We start from the raw sequence: 17,726 nt of genomic DNA on the forward strand, positions 1-17,726 counted from the left end.
TATGCTAATAACTTTTGAACCATAACGGCTAGAAACTAAACTCTTTTCCCCTCTGATTCCGTGGCTCAAGCCGATTCCATTGCATCATGTGAGGTCATTTTCCGTCATGAAAATGTTTCCGCCATTTTGAATTTTTTTAAAAACCTACTTTTTTGAACTCGTCCTAGACGGTTGCTCCGATTTTCAAGAAAATTGAACCAGATCAGAATTCAAGTTGATTCGTCAAACCGTTCTCGAATACAGCGCAAACTAATTTTACGTGGCGCTTGCGAAAACAGACACAATGCTGTATCTCTGCAGCGCTTTATCGTATTCAGACCAAACTTGCTACATGTCATCACAAGCATGACCTGAGGCTACATGCTGCGTTTTGATTCCCTTGGGTTATCCCATCTTTATTTTATTTTTTAAACCTACTTTTTCGAACTTCTCTTAGACCGTTTGTCCGATTTTCTCCAAAATCGAATCGTATCATCTTCAGACTGTGCCGACTAAAAGTTATAGATTTGGTGTCGATTGACAAAATTGTTTTCGTATAGCGCAGCAGCAAATTTGAGGCATGCTGCCAAAATGACTATTCAGGCTTTATCTCTGCAATGCCTTGACATATTGACACCAAACTTTGTATGTCATTGTCACCTCACTCTGACCACATCACATCAGTTTTGTAACTGCGCCGCCTATTGGTCGAAAGTGATAAACCATTAAATCATATTTTTAATTACTGTATATATGATTATTCAGCCATTTAGCCTAAAATCATGTTTAAATGTCTTTAATTGCTCAATTGCAGTTGGTCTGACACTCTGTCTTCTTGCACTTGGCCCCGATAATTGCTGCTTGTTTTATATATTTTTTTTAATATATATTATACTTTAACTAAAACATAATAGAAATGTTGCCTTGGCAACTAACTGATTTTTTTAAAATATTTCATTCAGATAACTTTTTTTAAATATCATTTAATAATTTAATAGTTTTAGTTAATGAAAACACTTACTGAAAGATAAGATACACTTGATAAAGCAGAATCATATGAAAGTTTTTCTGATCTATGAAGCTTCAAGGCGCGTTGAAACTGAAACGTTGGTGTTCGTGCCTCATCGGGTTTGGTGGTTTTTGAGGGTCTGCGTTTGAATGGTGTCTGCAGCTGCGTGTCCTTTATGAGCCACTTCTGATTTGAGTGATTTAATTGAGTTTGGCTCCCACATAAATGAGGCAGTTTCCTGTTCTGCAGGGAAAATGAAACCACCTCCTTCCCTGCGTTCCATCTGTTTCCATCGGCCCGTTTTACTAAATGATTTTGGTGTGTATGGTAATGCATTTTTTGTGTCGTGTGTGTCCCTCAGCGCTGCTAACTCGTGCCCGTCCAGTCCGCGGGGTGCGGGATCGTCCGGCTACAGGCTGGGCCGAATCGTGCCTGACCTGCAGCTCATGAATGATAACTCTCAGTCCGAGAACGACAAAGAGGCGTCAGAAGGAGACAGTCCAAAGGTGCCAAATCTCAGGATAAACATCACTACCAGACGAAAGTTTGGAAGAATTATGATTTTTTTTTTTTTTAAGAAGTTGCTTATGCTCCCCAAGGCTGCATTTATTTGTATGTAAATTATGATGTTAACAGTAAAATTGTGAAATATTATTACTATTTGAAATGACTGTTTTCTATTTTAATATATGTTAAAATGTAATTTATTCCTGTGATCAAAGCTGAATTTTCAGCATCATTACTCCTGTCTTCAGTGTCACATGATCCATCAGAAATCATTCTGATATGATGATTTGATGTTCTAGAAACATTTATTATTATCAGTGTTGAAAACAGTTGTGCTGCTTAATATTTTTGTGGAAAATATTATACACTTTACAATTCAAAAGATACCGCAAGTGAGGGGTAAGTGAGATTTTAAAAAAGAATAATAACAATTAATGCCTTTATCCAGAAAGGATGTATTAAATCAAAAGTGACAATGTTTCAAAAGATTTATATTTCAAATAAATTGTTTTTTTTTTCTCTGTTCAGCAAATTATTCTGAAAGAAATGTATCATAGCAATAGCAACTTTATTTATATAGCACAATGAAAACAACACAAGTTGACCAATGTGCTTTAATGTCACACAGAACACAAAAAGAGAAAAAAGCATCACATAGGCAACACGTATAATAAAATTGTCACTGATTAAAAGCTATTGCTTATGGTTTTAACAAAATATGAAGCAGCACAACACTGATAATAATAAATCATCATATTTGAATGATTTCTGAAGGATCATGTGACACTGAAGACTGGAGTAATGATGCTGAAAATTCAGCTTTGATCACAGGAATAAATTACATTTTAACATATATTAAAATAGAAAACACTTATTTCAAGTAGTAATAATATTTCACAATTTTACTGTTTTCACTGTATTGTTGATCAAATAAACGCAGCCTTGCTGAGCAGAAGACACTCCTTTCAAAAAACAGATCATAATTACTCCCAACTTTTGACTGGTAGTGTATAATACCTGTAGAAAATTGTCCATCTGTTCTAAATGATCTTTAGGTCATGGTAAAGGTGAAATCTCTCTTTCTCTCTCCAGGACGACTCCAAGCCCCCGTACTCGTACGCTCAGTTGATCGTGCAGGCGATCACGATGGCGCAGGACAAGCAGTTAACACTAAACGGCATCTACACACACATCACCAAGAACTACCCGTACTACAGGACGGCAGACAAGGGCTGGCAGGTCAGTGTCTCACACACACACACACACACACACACACACACACACACACACACACACACCAGATCAACCAGAGATGAGGCTGTCCACACAGGCTTACAGTCAATCATCAACAATATCTGGAAAACATAAAGCATTTTAGGCGCTCCATGACTGTTGAGTTTAAGTTTGCTGCATTTTTAAGTAGATGCTCTGTTACTCTCTTTGTGTGTAATATACAGTCAAACCAAAAATTATTCAGACACCAGATGTAATGTTTGATTTATTTATTTTTTAACTAGTGGTTGCAGGACACTATAGTTCATTGATGTAAGTGAGGAGAGCAAAATAAAGTAAACTGTGACATATTATACCCAAAAATTCCTCATACAGTGACTACCAATTCAAGTCACCTTTATTTATATAGCGCTTTTTACAACACAGATTGTATCAAAGCAGCTTCACATTGATAAAATAAAAATAATACAACAAAGTTTGTTTCTAGAAGAAAATTGTGTCATCGTCCACCCTAAGTAAGGCAGATCAATAATATTTGAAGCCAAGGCAACAGTAAAATGTATAAAAATTTGGGACCAAATATTATTCGGACACTTTGACCGGACCATGTTTTGCTGAAGTGTTTTTTTCTTTTCTTTAATTGCTAATGTGACCTTTTTACACCACAGACTGAACAAAGTGAAGCATTGCTTGGTCATTGGTTGAGCTAAATTGTTAGTATCTAATTGTGTATTTAAATTGAACAGCGGACAGATATTCAACATAATTCATGTGAGAGACAGTCTAACAGAAGGATGGACAAAACCAGTGAAATATCAACTGATCTGATAACTATGAGTTCTTGTCATATTACCGTTTCCTAAACTATAGCGAATAAACTGTGATAATGTGAGACATGTTGAAGGTGTCATAAACATTTGGTTTGACTGTATCATTTTACAGTCATATTGGATGAAGATTTCAGTTGACATTATGAATAAATTTCTCTGTCGCAGAACTCGATTCGTCACAACCTGTCCCTGAATCGGTACTTCATCAAAGTCCCGCGCTCTCAGGAGGAGCCGGGCAAGGGTTCGTTCTGGAGGATCGACCCGTCGTCCGAGAGCAAGCTGGTGGAGCAGGCCTTCAGGAAACGCAGGCCGCGGGGCGTCCCCTGCTTCAGGACCCCGCTGGGACCCCTCTCGTCCAGGTCCCAACACTAACCTTTAACACATAACATTTCACACGACTCGAAAATATTAGTCAAGTTTTATTTATAGAGCACAAGTTGAACACAACCAAAGTGCTTTACAATACAGTAAAAAGAAATCAATAACAAGAAAAGGAAATGGAGACACAAATCAAGTATCAAAATATTAGCAGATTAACTATTAGTCAAGTCGTATAATGTAATATATAATATGATTTGTTGTGTTTGTTTGCTTGGTTTTTTTGTATTAATATGGTATTTGCATTTTTGTAATTGAATTTTTGCCATTAAAATAGCCTTAGATGCTGACATGACGTTAAATAAAACTATCTATCTATCTATTAGTCAAGTCAAGTTTTATTTATAGAGCACAAGTTTAACACAACCATAGTGTTTACAATACAATCAAAAGAAAATAAAGAGAAAAGGAGTAGAGAAAAAGAAACGGAAATGGAGATTAAAATCATGTATCAAAATATTAGCGGATTAATTTGCATGCCGAGTATTTTTGCTTGTAAACATGTCACTAAATCTTTACTTTTGTCATAAAACTAGATATGAGTATCTTAAATGTTGCATTAGACACAACTGTTTAAAAGTTTGGGGTCGGTAAGATTTTTTTAAATGTTTCTGAAAGAAGTCTGTTCTGCTCAGCAAGACTGCATTTATTTGATCAAAAATACAGTCAAATCAGTAATATTGCGAAATATTATTACAATTTAATATAGCTTTTTTCTATATGTTAAAATGTAATTTATTCCTGTGATCAAAGCTGAATTTTCAGCATCATTACTCCAGTCTTCAGTGTCACATGATCCTTCAGAAATCATTCTAACATGATGATTTGATGATCAAGAAACATTTATGATTATTATCAGTGTTGAAAACCAGTTGTGCTGCTTAATATATTCTTGTAGAAACCTTTTTTTCAGGATTCTTTGATTAATAAAAAGTTCGAAAGAACAGCATTTATTTGACATAGAAATCATTTGTAACATTATAAATGACTTTGCTGACACATTTGATGATTTCCTGGTTGAATATTAGTTACTTTTGAATAAATAAATCTTTCTGAAGGGTAGTGTATGTGAAATGTGTTCTGATGTGCTGGTGTTTGATGACAGGAGCGCCCCGGCGTCGCCCAATCACGCGGGCGTTCTCTCCGCCCACTCCAGCGGCGTCCAGACTCCCGACAGCCTATCACGCGAAGGCTCACCGGTTCCCATGGAGCCCGAGCCCGCCTCGGCTCCGCCCCCTCCTGCTGCTGCCGTCCAACCCAAACTAGCCGTGATTCAGGAGGCCCGTTTTACCCAGAACACCTCAGGTACTCCATCACAGATGAACAAACATTCACTTGGGCTGATCTTTTAGGCTCAGAAATTCATGAACTTGGTTATCGTTCATCTGTTGACATTAGAATTTTTGCTTGGCTTCAAAGCGTTTACAGCGGTTACTGGTACCATTCAGAACCTGTGCATCAGGAGTATTTATCAGTTGACATAAGATCACTGAGCGTGTGCATGTTTTCTCTCTCCCTCTCAGTGTCTCCCATCACCACCCAGCCGGTCCTGATCGCGGTCCAGCGCCCGTTGACTCAGTCGATGAAGCCCGTGACGTACGCGCTGGCCACCCCCGTCACGTCCTCCACGTGTGCGCAGCCACTGATGCAGACGGTGCACGTGGTCCACCAGATCCCGGCGATGACCGTCAGTGCCCTGAGCGGAGCCAACCTGCAGAACGCCATCAAACCAGAGCCGCTGGAGAACGGGGAGTACGAGGAGGTCAAAGGTGACGAGCTCTGGTCAAGGAACATGAACTGGTTTTAATTTCTTCAGATAACGTTAGTAACAAACATGTGTTCTGTTTCTCTTTAGTCAAGGTAGAGTCGGTTCCTGGCATCACTCACGACTCCATAGGCTCAGCCAATAGGATCATTCAGAGCAGCGCCGGAGCCACGCCCCTTCAAACAGTTACCATAGTGCAACAAGCCCCATTGGGTCAGCACCAACTGCCAATCAAAGCCATCACCCAAAATGGCACTCATGTAATGCCTATTGCCACGGCAATACAGAGCCAGGCTAACTCAGGTATTCCATTATTAATGATATAATCAGAGGAAGGATATTATTACAGAACAGTGGAATTTAAAGTCCCCCTGCAGTCAATCATTTTATCACTTAAAACTCTTCTTTGATCACCGAAATGACATATTTAAGCGTTTAAACCATGCATTAAAATATCTTGAATGTATGTAACTCTACACCCTTGCCTCATTTAGTGTACACAATTCTATGTATATGCAAATGAGCCCCGCCTCCACTCACTCACAGCAGCTCAGAGGTCCACTCGTTGACGATCACACGTTGATCTGATTGGTTACAAGGTAGTTTGTGACGTCAGAAACACCAGCGATTTCAAACTGTGTTTTTGAGACTGTCTTTGATTCACTAAATAGCCTACTCAGCAATGGTGTCGACTTATGAATTTCGACACATGGTTTGTCTTATAAAAACACCATATAGATATATAAACAACAACAAAAATTTGATTTTTACCAGAGGGGGACTTTAAATACAAAATGTGTTCTTTGTTGTTTTTTTTGTTGTTCACCTAAACACACACACACAGACACACACACACACACATATATAGTGATGAGGGTGTCTCACATCCTGTCCATGTTGATATCTGTCTAATTTGACAAGTTTCTGCTAAGTGACAGATGAATTTGCATCAAAATATTGCTTGACTGGGCGAAGGAAAACATTTAAATCCGTTTAAATGGCAAATGAGTAGTCTGTTCATTTGTGTTATGCTAACTCTGCATGATTATATGCATTTTATTATTTGCAAAAAAAAAAATTCTTACTGTATGCACTTTAAGACTTGGGAGAGAATCTTATGTTAAATGTCTCTCTCTGTCTTCAGTGTCGAGTCCGTTACACATGTTGGCCGCTCACGCCTCGGCGTCCGCCTCTCTCCCCACAAAGAGGCAGAACGGTGAAAAAGCGAGCGAGCCGCCGGAGAGCAAACGATTGAAAACCGAGGACGAAGAACAGAAAATCACCTCTGACCCGAACGGGACCGCCGCGGACACAGACTCCACCAACCAGCACGGCAACCACAACTAGTCACCCATTAAACACCACCACCACCACCACTTTCCCTCCTTCTGTTTTCCTTTTTTTCCTTTTTCTTTTCCTCTCATCACGGTTTCTCTTCCATCCAGCTCATGGTGCCAAAACTGAAGGCTTTCAGGCTGGACAACCGCTGTTAACCTTTTCAAGTGAAGCAAAAATAAATTCTAACGTCAAAAAAAGAAAACCAAACGCATAAATTAGCGTCCGTTACTGTTGTAATATGTTTAGTTTTTTTCGCAGCAACCAGCTGCCTGTTTTCTGTTTTATGACTCGAACCTGACTGAACAAGAACTCGCACCCCGAAACACAAGAGCAACTGCCATCTGGTCCGTAACTGGGCATTTTATTACAGACTTTCACAGACCCTGCAGATGTTGTCCGATCGGAGGCGTTTGATTGGCTCGGATTCTGCTCTTGGGTGTCACGGTGATGTTTAGCATCTCGCGGCCAAAATTGGAAGCATCTTAAAAAAAAAAAATGCACTCTTTCCCGGATGTTTTGCGACGTGCGATGCCCTCCGGATGTGCAGATGTTGATCCTCTCTGGACCGCCAGAACCCGAAAGATTCTAGAACCTCCGGAACCCTTGTGTTGTTCACAGTAGACTGAGAATTCCAGAACTCCCGCTTGTGGAATCTGGATCTCTGACAGCGGAACACGGGCTTCCATCCAACATTCCAAAGTTTGGCATTCAGATTGTGGAGGGGGGAAAAGCCAAGAGGATGTCCTGGAATGGAATTACACACCATGAACCACAAATAGGTTGATGGGTTTTTTTTTTGTTTCTTTTTTTAATAGTGCATTCTAGGGCTGTATGTGGAGACTGTCTTCAGCCAAAGGGATCAAAATATTCCGAAACACATCACATATTCCTAAACTTTCGGCAGCTAGCCTGACAGCATCCCCCACAATCCCCTGCAATTGTCGTAGTGGATAATATGCAGTATTTTGTCGTTCATACGTGGAGCGTAGGATCTGGGTGTGTTTTCATTTATAGAGACGTTTTAAAAAGTAATAATAACAATAACAATATATATAAGCAGCAGCATACGAGCAGAAGAGGACGTGGGACGCCTGTCTCTTTTCTGCTCTGTGAAACTAAGCGTAGTTTCTTTTCTAAGATGGAGAAAAATGTATTAATGGAGTATTTCCTTCCTATGTTTTTCCTTTGTTTATTTTTAAATCTGAGCAAAACCGGCTTTGTTACACTGACATATTTTCATACATGCACAGATGCTCGAGCGGACGTGTCATTTCCATGTGTAGTTGAACTGTTTTCATCCAGCTTGCATGTAACGGACTAGACAAACATACATGATCCGGCGATTTAAACGTAATTCAGAAGAAGAAGAAAAACACAAGAACCTGCTTTGAATCGGACCAGATCTGCTTGATTAGACTCCTTTTGTTTACTTCCCCCCCCCCCTGTTTTCTTTCTGTTTTGTTCCCTTTTGTTTTTAGGCTGTATTGGTGTAGGCCGATTGTGTCTGCTTAATGATTTGATTCTGGTTAGGCCCATGAGTCTGACTGATTATATATGTTTCAAACAAAAGCAAAAAAAATATGATTGATGTTTGTTCTGCTTCAGTGGGTCAATGCTTTTTTTTTTATAAATTAATTTAAAACCTTACGCTGATGATGTTCTTGTCTTTTCTTTGATTGAATTAGTCTTGTCATACATAGACACATCATATATATATATTTGTATTCACCCCTACAGACAATATAAAATCACCAATAAATCATTATATATATATATATATATATATATATATATATGTATATATATATATATATATATGTATATATATATTAGGGCTGTCAAAGTTAGCGCGTTAATAACGCGTTAACGCTAAATCATATTAACGGCACTATTTTTTTTAACGCTCGATTAACGCAGCGCGTATTTTCTGTTTGACCCGTGGCCCAAAACCTAGTTAGAGAAATGGAGATACACAGTGTTGCCAACTTAGCGACATTGCAGACTCATTTAGCGATTTTTTCCCTTCAACAAAGCGCCCAAACCTTATTTAGTTTATGAGAATCTACCGGTACCGCCGGTACTGCTCTCCCAGCACGCGCGCGCGCCTCTCTCTCTCTCTCTGCGTCTCGCGCTAGAGAGAGGAGCAGCGCTTTAATTCAGTTAAACACAGATATGATGTTGCTTCTCTAATTTTACATGCAAGTATAGCCGAAATCGCAAAACAGATATTGTGTTTATCTTATGTGTATTTGATTTCATCAGACGACGGCTCGATTATCAGGATTATTGTGCAGATTAACATCTTGGAAGGGAGAGCTGGTTATGTCTTAATGGGTCGCGTTTCAGTCACCATTTCATATTCATTCCGTTGTTTGACAACAGAAACAGTAAAATATACCAATGAAAACAGTTTTATTGAGAATTTAGCTTCATCAAAATGGGCACAGAGAGAGACAAACTATAATGTAGCCTAATAATAAATGTACATTTAGCATTTTCAGAAGAGCTGCCCTGTCATGCAAACATCTAAACATGTTTGTGTTAGTAAATTGCTCAGTGCAAAGAAAGAGAAGTAATGGGAACCTGGTATTTCTTTGTTCTTTCTACATGTGTCTAATAGACATGAACAAGTTCTTTGAAAAACATCTATGACCTTTGAAACATGTCTCGTCTTCATGTTCTATATTGACTATGGTTTCAATAATAAACATACATTTGCATAAAGCATCCATATTTATCCATGCCCACGTTGATTAGAGTATTACAAACTTGAAAAGTATTAATTTAAGGTACATTTAGAACAAATAAAAAAATGTGCGATTAATCACGAGTTAACTCATGACAATCATGCGATTAATCGATTAAAATTTTTAATCGATTGACAGCCCTAATATATATATATATTATATGATATATTGGTGATTTTATATTGTCTGTATGGTGAATACAAAATTTGGGACTAACGATTTTTAATGTTTTGGAAATAAGTCTCATGCTCTCAATGCGGCATTTATTTGATCAAATATACAGTAAGATATTATTGAAATATTGCCATTTCAAATATTGGGTTTCTATTGCAATATATTTTATAATGTAATTTATTCCTGTGATCAAAGCTGAATTTTCAGCATCATTCAATGTCACATGATCCTTCAGAAATGTTCTATTATGATGATTTGATGATCAAGAAACATTTCTCATTATTATCAGTGTTGAAAACTTTGTGAACAGTTGTGCTGCTTATTATTCATGTGGAAATTATGATGCATTTTGTTCATTTTAGGCCAAGATTTTTCTGGCTTGTTGCACCATTAGCACCACATTATGTTTTATATTTTGTCACTAATTCTCAAACATTAACTTACATTAGTGAAGTTGATGCAAATTAAGATCACTAACATTAATTGAAAAACTAGTTCAAATATTGAATTATGTTGTAGTTTCATTATAACCTCTGTGGTTTTTAAAAGCAAGATAGTTTGCTCAACAATACTTGCAAAATTAAATAAAAGCAAGTTTAGTTAAACTTAAAGTCCCAAAATAATTGTCGTCTTCTCACTAAGATAATATGCGAAATCCATAATCAATTTTCAGATTTATCTGTGAGATGCCAGTTAAAGACATTTAAACTAGAAATGTGGTCATTTCTCAGATGACCACTGTGTGGCGCTGGTGTGTAAGCGTCCATAGGCTGTATGTGGCAGCAGAATTCAAATGGCTTCTGATATTGTGTATGAAAAGGTGCATTTCAAGTCCTGTCGTCCTACAGATGATCTGTATTGGTAATCTGGTCTAGATTTGTTTTAATACCCGCCGAAAATAGTTAACCTTTAGCCTCTCTTCATAAGGTGAATCTCGAGAGAATAAAGATCTCTTAAGAACACTGATGATTAAAGATGATTTGATTGACCTGTACGACCCTCCTGAGGGGCTCGTCCTCTCTTTGTTGAGTTTTGATCTCTTTACGTGCTGAATTTGAACATGCAAGATGGCGTCTCGTCTGTTCAGCTTGAGAAACCGAAAGGTTTTAGACTGTATAACTTAAAATGACATTGCATTCGAATAAAACAGTGGTGTTGTGTTTATCTGTCTCTAGTAGATCATGATGATGTTTAATGTGATTAAGATTTCAGGTCAGTTTTGATGAAATCCCTTTAATGAGAGTTAAGGTGCGGTCACTTTTGCCCTTGCGCGGCAAATTTTCGCGGGCAAAATCCAGTCGTTCCAAAAGGAATCTGCGCGTTCGAATGTTTCGCGTGAGGGTGAAAAAGTTCCACACGCCGAATTCTCAAGTGTTAAAGTTGGAATTCGCCGAGTTGGTCGGCAGAAAACTGCTCTTTTGAAAACGATTTACTTATGAGCTGTGCCTTATTCATTGCTACTCATCTGACAATGGACCTTTTTGTGACCGTATTTTGAATACGAGACCGTCACCCTCAATGTGGCGCTTTTAGTAAAGTGAACGCAAATTATTTCGCTTCAGCTATTCATCAGGATAGATAGGCTTGATTTGAGTTTTAATGCAGTTTAGGATTAAATGTTCTTGATATTCTTCATGGTAGCCTCAGACAGCAGGAAAAGGCAGCAGAAAATCACAGGTAACGCTATCGGATAGAGCGCGAGACTGTGGGAGGTAAATTAAGGCTCTAATGAACACATCTCACTGTCACACAGACGTGGGAGGAGTTGTCATGGCGACCGGGAGCTGAGTGATGCTGATGAGAGGAAACGAGAGGAACCTGAGATTGTGTGTGTGTGTGTGTGTGTGTGTGTGTCAGACGCTTGCATCCGTCTCCAACACACCTTTTCAAATGCGTCTCCTCTACATAAAGCAGGACCTTGAGCTGAACTGCGTCTGAAAGTTCATGACAAACTCACATTTGATGCAGAAATTACTGGATGTCTCAGGCCACGTATTGAAAGAAAAGCCAGAAAGGTATCAGACAGTTTTATGCATGAAAACACTTTGCTTTGAGATGTTTTGCTCAGCAGTTGTAAAAGAGGAACTTTTAAGTATTAATTATTCATCTAGAGTTGTCTTTTGGAATAGCATACTTCTCATATGATTTCTGAATGCAGATTTCCAGTATGGAACAGAAGACCAATAGGCCTACTACATTTGCCAAAATGAGCAAGTATACAACAGAGTAGCCTACGCTATGTATCCCACAATGCAATATGTTTGACTTGAAAAGTGCTCGTATTTGGTAAAAGGGTGAATTAATGCTTACTGGGACAAAAAAGAGTGCGCTGAAGTGAAATCTAAATCCAAAAAAGAGGGAATACAAATATATAAAATTCATTACATTTTGATTCATTATAGGTTCATGATTATTTTATTGTTTTGAAATACTGAGAATATGAGTTTATGCAACCTAGGCTACAACTACTATAGCCAACTTCACATATTATCATTTTATCACAGCTTTATTTGCTGGATATAAGTATATATTCACAGTATATAAGGTAAAGCAATATATAGCCTACTATATAACAAATCTCAACTGCTTGATCATTTAAATTGCCGCAAATGTAAATTTAATTGCACAGCTCTATATAAAGTTGGATAGACATAAATTTTACACACATACTATATATATAGTTAAATTATACTAAAAGGCATGAAGATATTATGATAGTATTAACATTAGCATCATGATTTTCTGTAAAGCTGCTCTAAAACAATGTCTTATTGTGAAAATAAAATTGACTTGATTTTTACTTTTTCAATATGTTACGTTTTGTAGCTAAATATAGTATTTTTCCTGATAGCGATAAGCTCGTTCCAGACCCATGTAGATCATCTTGTGGTGCTTTAAGAGCTATTTTATCCTCCTGACACTAATAGATCCTCTGCTAGCCCACAACCCTGTTTCTGACCCCTGACACAGAGGTCAGCGAGGGATTAGCCACAATCGGATTATCTCGCTGTTGTTTTGCTACTTTGCTATCAAGCTTCTTTGGCTATTTGGTCAAACTTTTTGGTCAGTATGGGTCACTAAATTTAGTTAGTCTCTATCTCTGTAGCCGAGGTTGTATTTCATCTTCAAAAAAGTGCTATGGTATCGGTACCATGCATACCATTTTGAGTGTGTGTGTGTGGAAATGTACCATTGTTTACACGACACCGTTTTCAACTAAAAACATACAACTTTTTAATGCGTTTGTTTACACGACAACAGCGTTTTGGGTGCCTGAAAACGCAAACTTTTCAAAGTGCAAGTTTTTGAAAACGGTCTCAGTGTAAACAACAAAAACGAAGTCTGAAGACGATGACGTCATGCACATGCGTATTAAGTGTTCAGTCTATAGTGTTTCATCGCCATCTAGTGGCCTGGCTGGCAGCAGAATACAGGGTTTTCAGTCGTTTTCGCGGATCCGTGTGAATGTGGGGATCGTTTTGACAATGGTGTCGTCTTCACGCGGAAAACTCGAAGGAAAAACTTCTCAGATTCAAGCATATCGTTGTCGTGTAAATGTACCCTTGCTTGGTAAAAAGAATCATGCTACCAAAATACCAAGGTATTTTGAACTGCAGGGCTGCCAACTCTACGCATTCTGCGTGAGACTCACACAATGACACTTTTCACACACTCTCACGCCACATCCATTTTCTCACGCAGAGAAAAATCGCGAAGCAAAGAGGACGAGGACAACGACACTGTGACAGTCAAGACAGAGAAGGTTACTTTTGATATGAAACAAATTCTCAGCTCTCAGATTCTGTCAATTTTATTTCGAAATTCAACCAATACCGTTTTGGCGTTTGTAAATGTGACATGATGTGACAGATCGTTGTAGCGCCTCAATTCAAGCGGCACGTGAACCGATCATCTAAATAAACACAAATGAATGGGTATGTTGAAAGAGACAGTACAACTTACCGAAATGTATATGCCTCATACATAATTTCGATCAATCAGTGTTTTTCAACCGCAGAAAGAGGTCAATAAAACAGCTGGAGAACATAACGTTACATTTAGGCCTGGTAATTTCATGACCATAGCAGGTTAGTTGGGTAGAAAAAATGAGCTATAGAGAGGAGTAGCTATTTTGCTAGATATGTGCACTATATTACATATTTATTGTATTTTTACTTAAAAACCGCATTATATTATTGAGTTATTTTTAACCTTTAATAATAATACCAGCTGACAGTGCTCTCTCTGTATAGCATTAGGTGAAAATCGACTGTACATAATATGTATCCAAATGAATCGATATTGAATCAAGATCGGAATCAAATCACAAGAATTGAATTGAAATAGTGAAATTTGTGTCAAGCAAAACATCGTAACATGTTGTCACTAAACCTAGTAAAATTATGTTTAGTTGCCAAATGTTTTGGCAATCACAATACATTTATCGTGATAAAAAAAAAAAAAAAAAACCTTGCACCAGGCCAGTAGTTGGCTATGTCACTTTGTAAAGAAACACTACGCTCCTATAGACTGAACATGTACACGTGCATTACGTCAACTTTTTTTTTTTTTCTAAGTGTTTTTGTAGTTTTACACGAAAACGATAACTTTTTTTCAGGCCCCCAAAACGCTGTTATCGTGTAAATGAACGGCCAAAACGCATAAAAAGTTTTACATTTTTGTTTGAAAACGGTGTTGTGTAAACGGCCCCTGGTAAACAGCAGAATCTCATTTTGCGAAACTGACAACTTCATGTGTCTTTAATAAAGTACCATGGTATTATTAAGGTTTTTCGGTCATGGTACTAGATTTCTCTCAAAGTCAAGAAAGCTGCTTCCAGTTTCCACGAATCAAAATATCATGACAATGATTTATTGAGCAACTGCCAAGTGAGGGTGAATAATTCCCCATGAAAATGCTACTAAATGGTTCTCCTCCTCCTGAAGCGGTCGAGAGCGTGTACGTGCCACAGCAACACACGCTCAACAATCACAACCGCTGACAATCGCTCCAGTGTTTATCGGCTATTTTCAGCGGATAGCTCATTGATTGATCCCTTGTGATCCTTATTTTGAAACCACAAAGCCGAACAACAATCTCTTTTGTGTTTGGAGCGTGTAATTCTGTGGAATTCGGGCCCGTGAAGAGATTACGTTATGAAAGAGACTCAGGTTAGCTTGGTTGGGATCAGCTAGCACTAACTTCTACCTGTTTTTAGCTCTGTCTGCTGTTGTTTTGCACTGGACGCAGGTGGTGTGTTTGGGATAAGTGTGTGTTTGTGTGTGTTCTTGGGTCAGATGGGACAGACAGGTCCTCAGACTCCCTCATGGAGGCGCTCTGGAGCAGCAGATGTGTGCTGGAGCAAATCTGCAATTAAATTGACCTCTTTCAATCAGACTCCAGGATGTAAATGAATGCATTTCTCACTATTCGGTGTCTGTCGGCTTTCTCGTCCAGTAATGCTGGCGTGCCGGCAGCAGAAGAAGCGAGTTTACAGAGAGAGTGTGTCATTTCCTCTGTGAAAACCAAATGACATGTTACGCAGGACTGTTTTCCTTGTTATCAAAGTGAATATTTATGTCTCAAAGCACCATAATTGTTTCATAATGTACATGTACCAAGTCTTCAGACGCCATATGATAACTTTGTGTGAGGAACGGGTGCAAGTTTATGGCCCATTTCCACCACATAGTAGATCATAATTATGATATAAAAATGCCTATTGAAATTATGAGAGAAGACATGTATGACAGTCATAACTATGACATAAAATGTCAAAATGAATACATTAAAAGTTATTATAAGATAAAAACTCAAAAAAAATGTTTTCCATCTCATAAATTTGACTTAATTTGTCAGTTGCTCATAATTTCAACATGTCATCATAATTATGACTTTTAAATATCATACTTTAGCTTTTTTTTCATAATTTTGACTTTTTTTATCTCATTATTTCTACTTGTATCATTATTGTCTACATATATATGATTTTTTATGGTGTAATTGAACTTCCATACTACTTGAATGGATTATTGAATGATAATTTTTTCATCTACTTTGGCCGTGTGAAAAATAGAAGCTCTAACATTAATTTATTCACAGAAGAAGAAAAAAGCTAATGTGGAAAGGGAACGACATGAGGGTGAAATTGTTTTTGAATTGAAAAATTTGTGAACTTGTCCTTTTGTGCTGTTGCAGGTTACCCATTTTAAACGGACTTTCTGCAAACCGAACTTCATCAAAATCAGCCTAAAGCTCCATGTTTCATATATGTTAAATGTCTCCATGTCGCTCACAATCACTCAGTCATAAAGAGCGTATTGTTACTCTTAAGATGTGATTTTGTCACGTTTTGACCCATTTTGGCATGATGATCCTGAAAAGTGTCCAAACAGAAACATCACATCAAACTCAACCAGACGGCAAACAAACTGAGGTGTGTTTTTTGTTTCCTCACCTTATGAACAATGCCAGTGTTTATTTTCTTCTCACAATAGCTTTTCTGCATAATGCCTTCTAATTTTGGCTATTGGTGTTTGTGAAAGGCTTTTTTTCTTTACAGACATCGTTTACGTCATTGGTTGACAGCTTATATTGCTCACGTTGTCAACTTGTTATAAGTTGACATGTCAGGCCTCTTGAGCAAACAGGTCAGTAATGCGAAAGTATCACTGAGTACAAAATAGCTCTTGTTTATCAGTTTTAAGTCAACATGAGATCAGAATTGACCTGGTTAACTTAATGCATGTTCCTAATGCGCTATTTAAAAAAAAAGAAAAAGTTTTGCACTAATGTAATATCTTCTTCACATCTAAGACAGCTTTATTTTAGGCTGATGTCATCTAGGCCAAGCAGACTATTGGATCATGTTAACCAGAAGCCAAATAGCTTCAGGAGAAGAGTATAGTCATCAATAATCATCTCCATCCTGGTACAAAATAACCACTTTTCACCATTCAATCTGGTCTTAATTTATAAAATCAAGTGTTGCTGAATATCCCAAACATGTCTCATTAAAGGATTAGTTCACTTCAGAATGAAAATTTCCTGATAATTTACTCTCCCTCATGTCATCTCACATGTTCCTGTCTTTCTTTCTTCAGTCGAAAAGAAATGAAGGTTTTTGAGGAAAACATTCCAGGATTTTTCTCCATATAGTGGACTTCAATGGGGTCCAACATGTTGAAGGTCCAAATGTCAGTTTCAGTGCAGCTTCAAAGTCTCTACACGATCCCTGCCGAGGAATAAGAGTCTTATCTAGCCAAACCATTGCTCATTTTATTAAAAAAATAAACATTTATATACTTTTTAACCACAAATGCTCGTCTTGCACTGGCTGTGATGCGCCACACATTACGTAATCACGTTGAAAGGTCAAGTGTGACGTAGGCGTAAGTACCGACCAAGTGTTTACAAAGCGAACGTGCAAAGATTTATTAAAAAATAAATAAATAAATAAAAGGTAAAACAACGATTTCAGACGATTTTGAAAATGGGGGAGAAACTGAGATGGAGTTTTTCGCCCTAATCTACATTTTTTTAACCGGAACACGCGTGACCTTTCCAACGTGATTACGTAATGTGTGAAGTCGTGGACGTGCAAGACGAGCATTTGTGGTTTTAGAAAATGAGCGATGGTTTGGCTCGATAAGACTCTTATTCCTCGGCTGGGATCGTGTAGAGCCTTTGAAGCTGCATTGAAACTGCAATTTGGACCTTCAACCCGTTGGACCCCATTGAAGTCCACTATATGGAGAAAAATCCTG

At 37.9% G+C, this 17,726-nt stretch overlaps 1 protein-coding gene across 5 annotated transcripts in view; it reads left to right on the top strand.

Annotated features, from left to right (window-relative positions):
- Positions 1-8,686, top strand: part of foxk2b (forkhead box K2b) — a 45,732-nt gene extending 37,046 nt beyond the window's left edge. For all 5 annotated transcript variants that reach the window (XM_084090859.1, XM_084090860.1, XM_084090858.1 and 2 more), the window contains 7 exons: positions 1,350-1,494; positions 2,588-2,734; positions 3,724-3,917; positions 5,042-5,241; positions 5,460-5,705; positions 5,792-6,004; positions 6,846-8,686. In XM_084090859.1, coding sequence (XP_083946985.1) covers positions 1,350-1,494; positions 2,588-2,734; positions 3,724-3,917; positions 5,042-5,241; positions 5,460-5,705; positions 5,792-6,004; positions 6,846-7,048 — 1,348 coding nt within the window. In that variant the 3' untranslated portion in view covers positions 7,049-8,686. The remainder of the gene's footprint in view (positions 1-1,349; positions 1,495-2,587; positions 2,735-3,723; positions 3,918-5,041; positions 5,242-5,459; positions 5,706-5,791; positions 6,005-6,845) is intronic.
- Positions 8,687-17,726: the final 9,040 nt, after the last annotated feature.

The sequence above is a fragment of the Abramis brama genome (assembly GCF_963993115.1).
Source record: "Abramis brama genome assembly, chromosome: 1".
In the NCBI taxonomy this organism is placed as follows: domain Eukaryota; kingdom Metazoa; phylum Chordata; class Actinopteri; order Cypriniformes; family Leuciscidae; genus Abramis; species Abramis brama.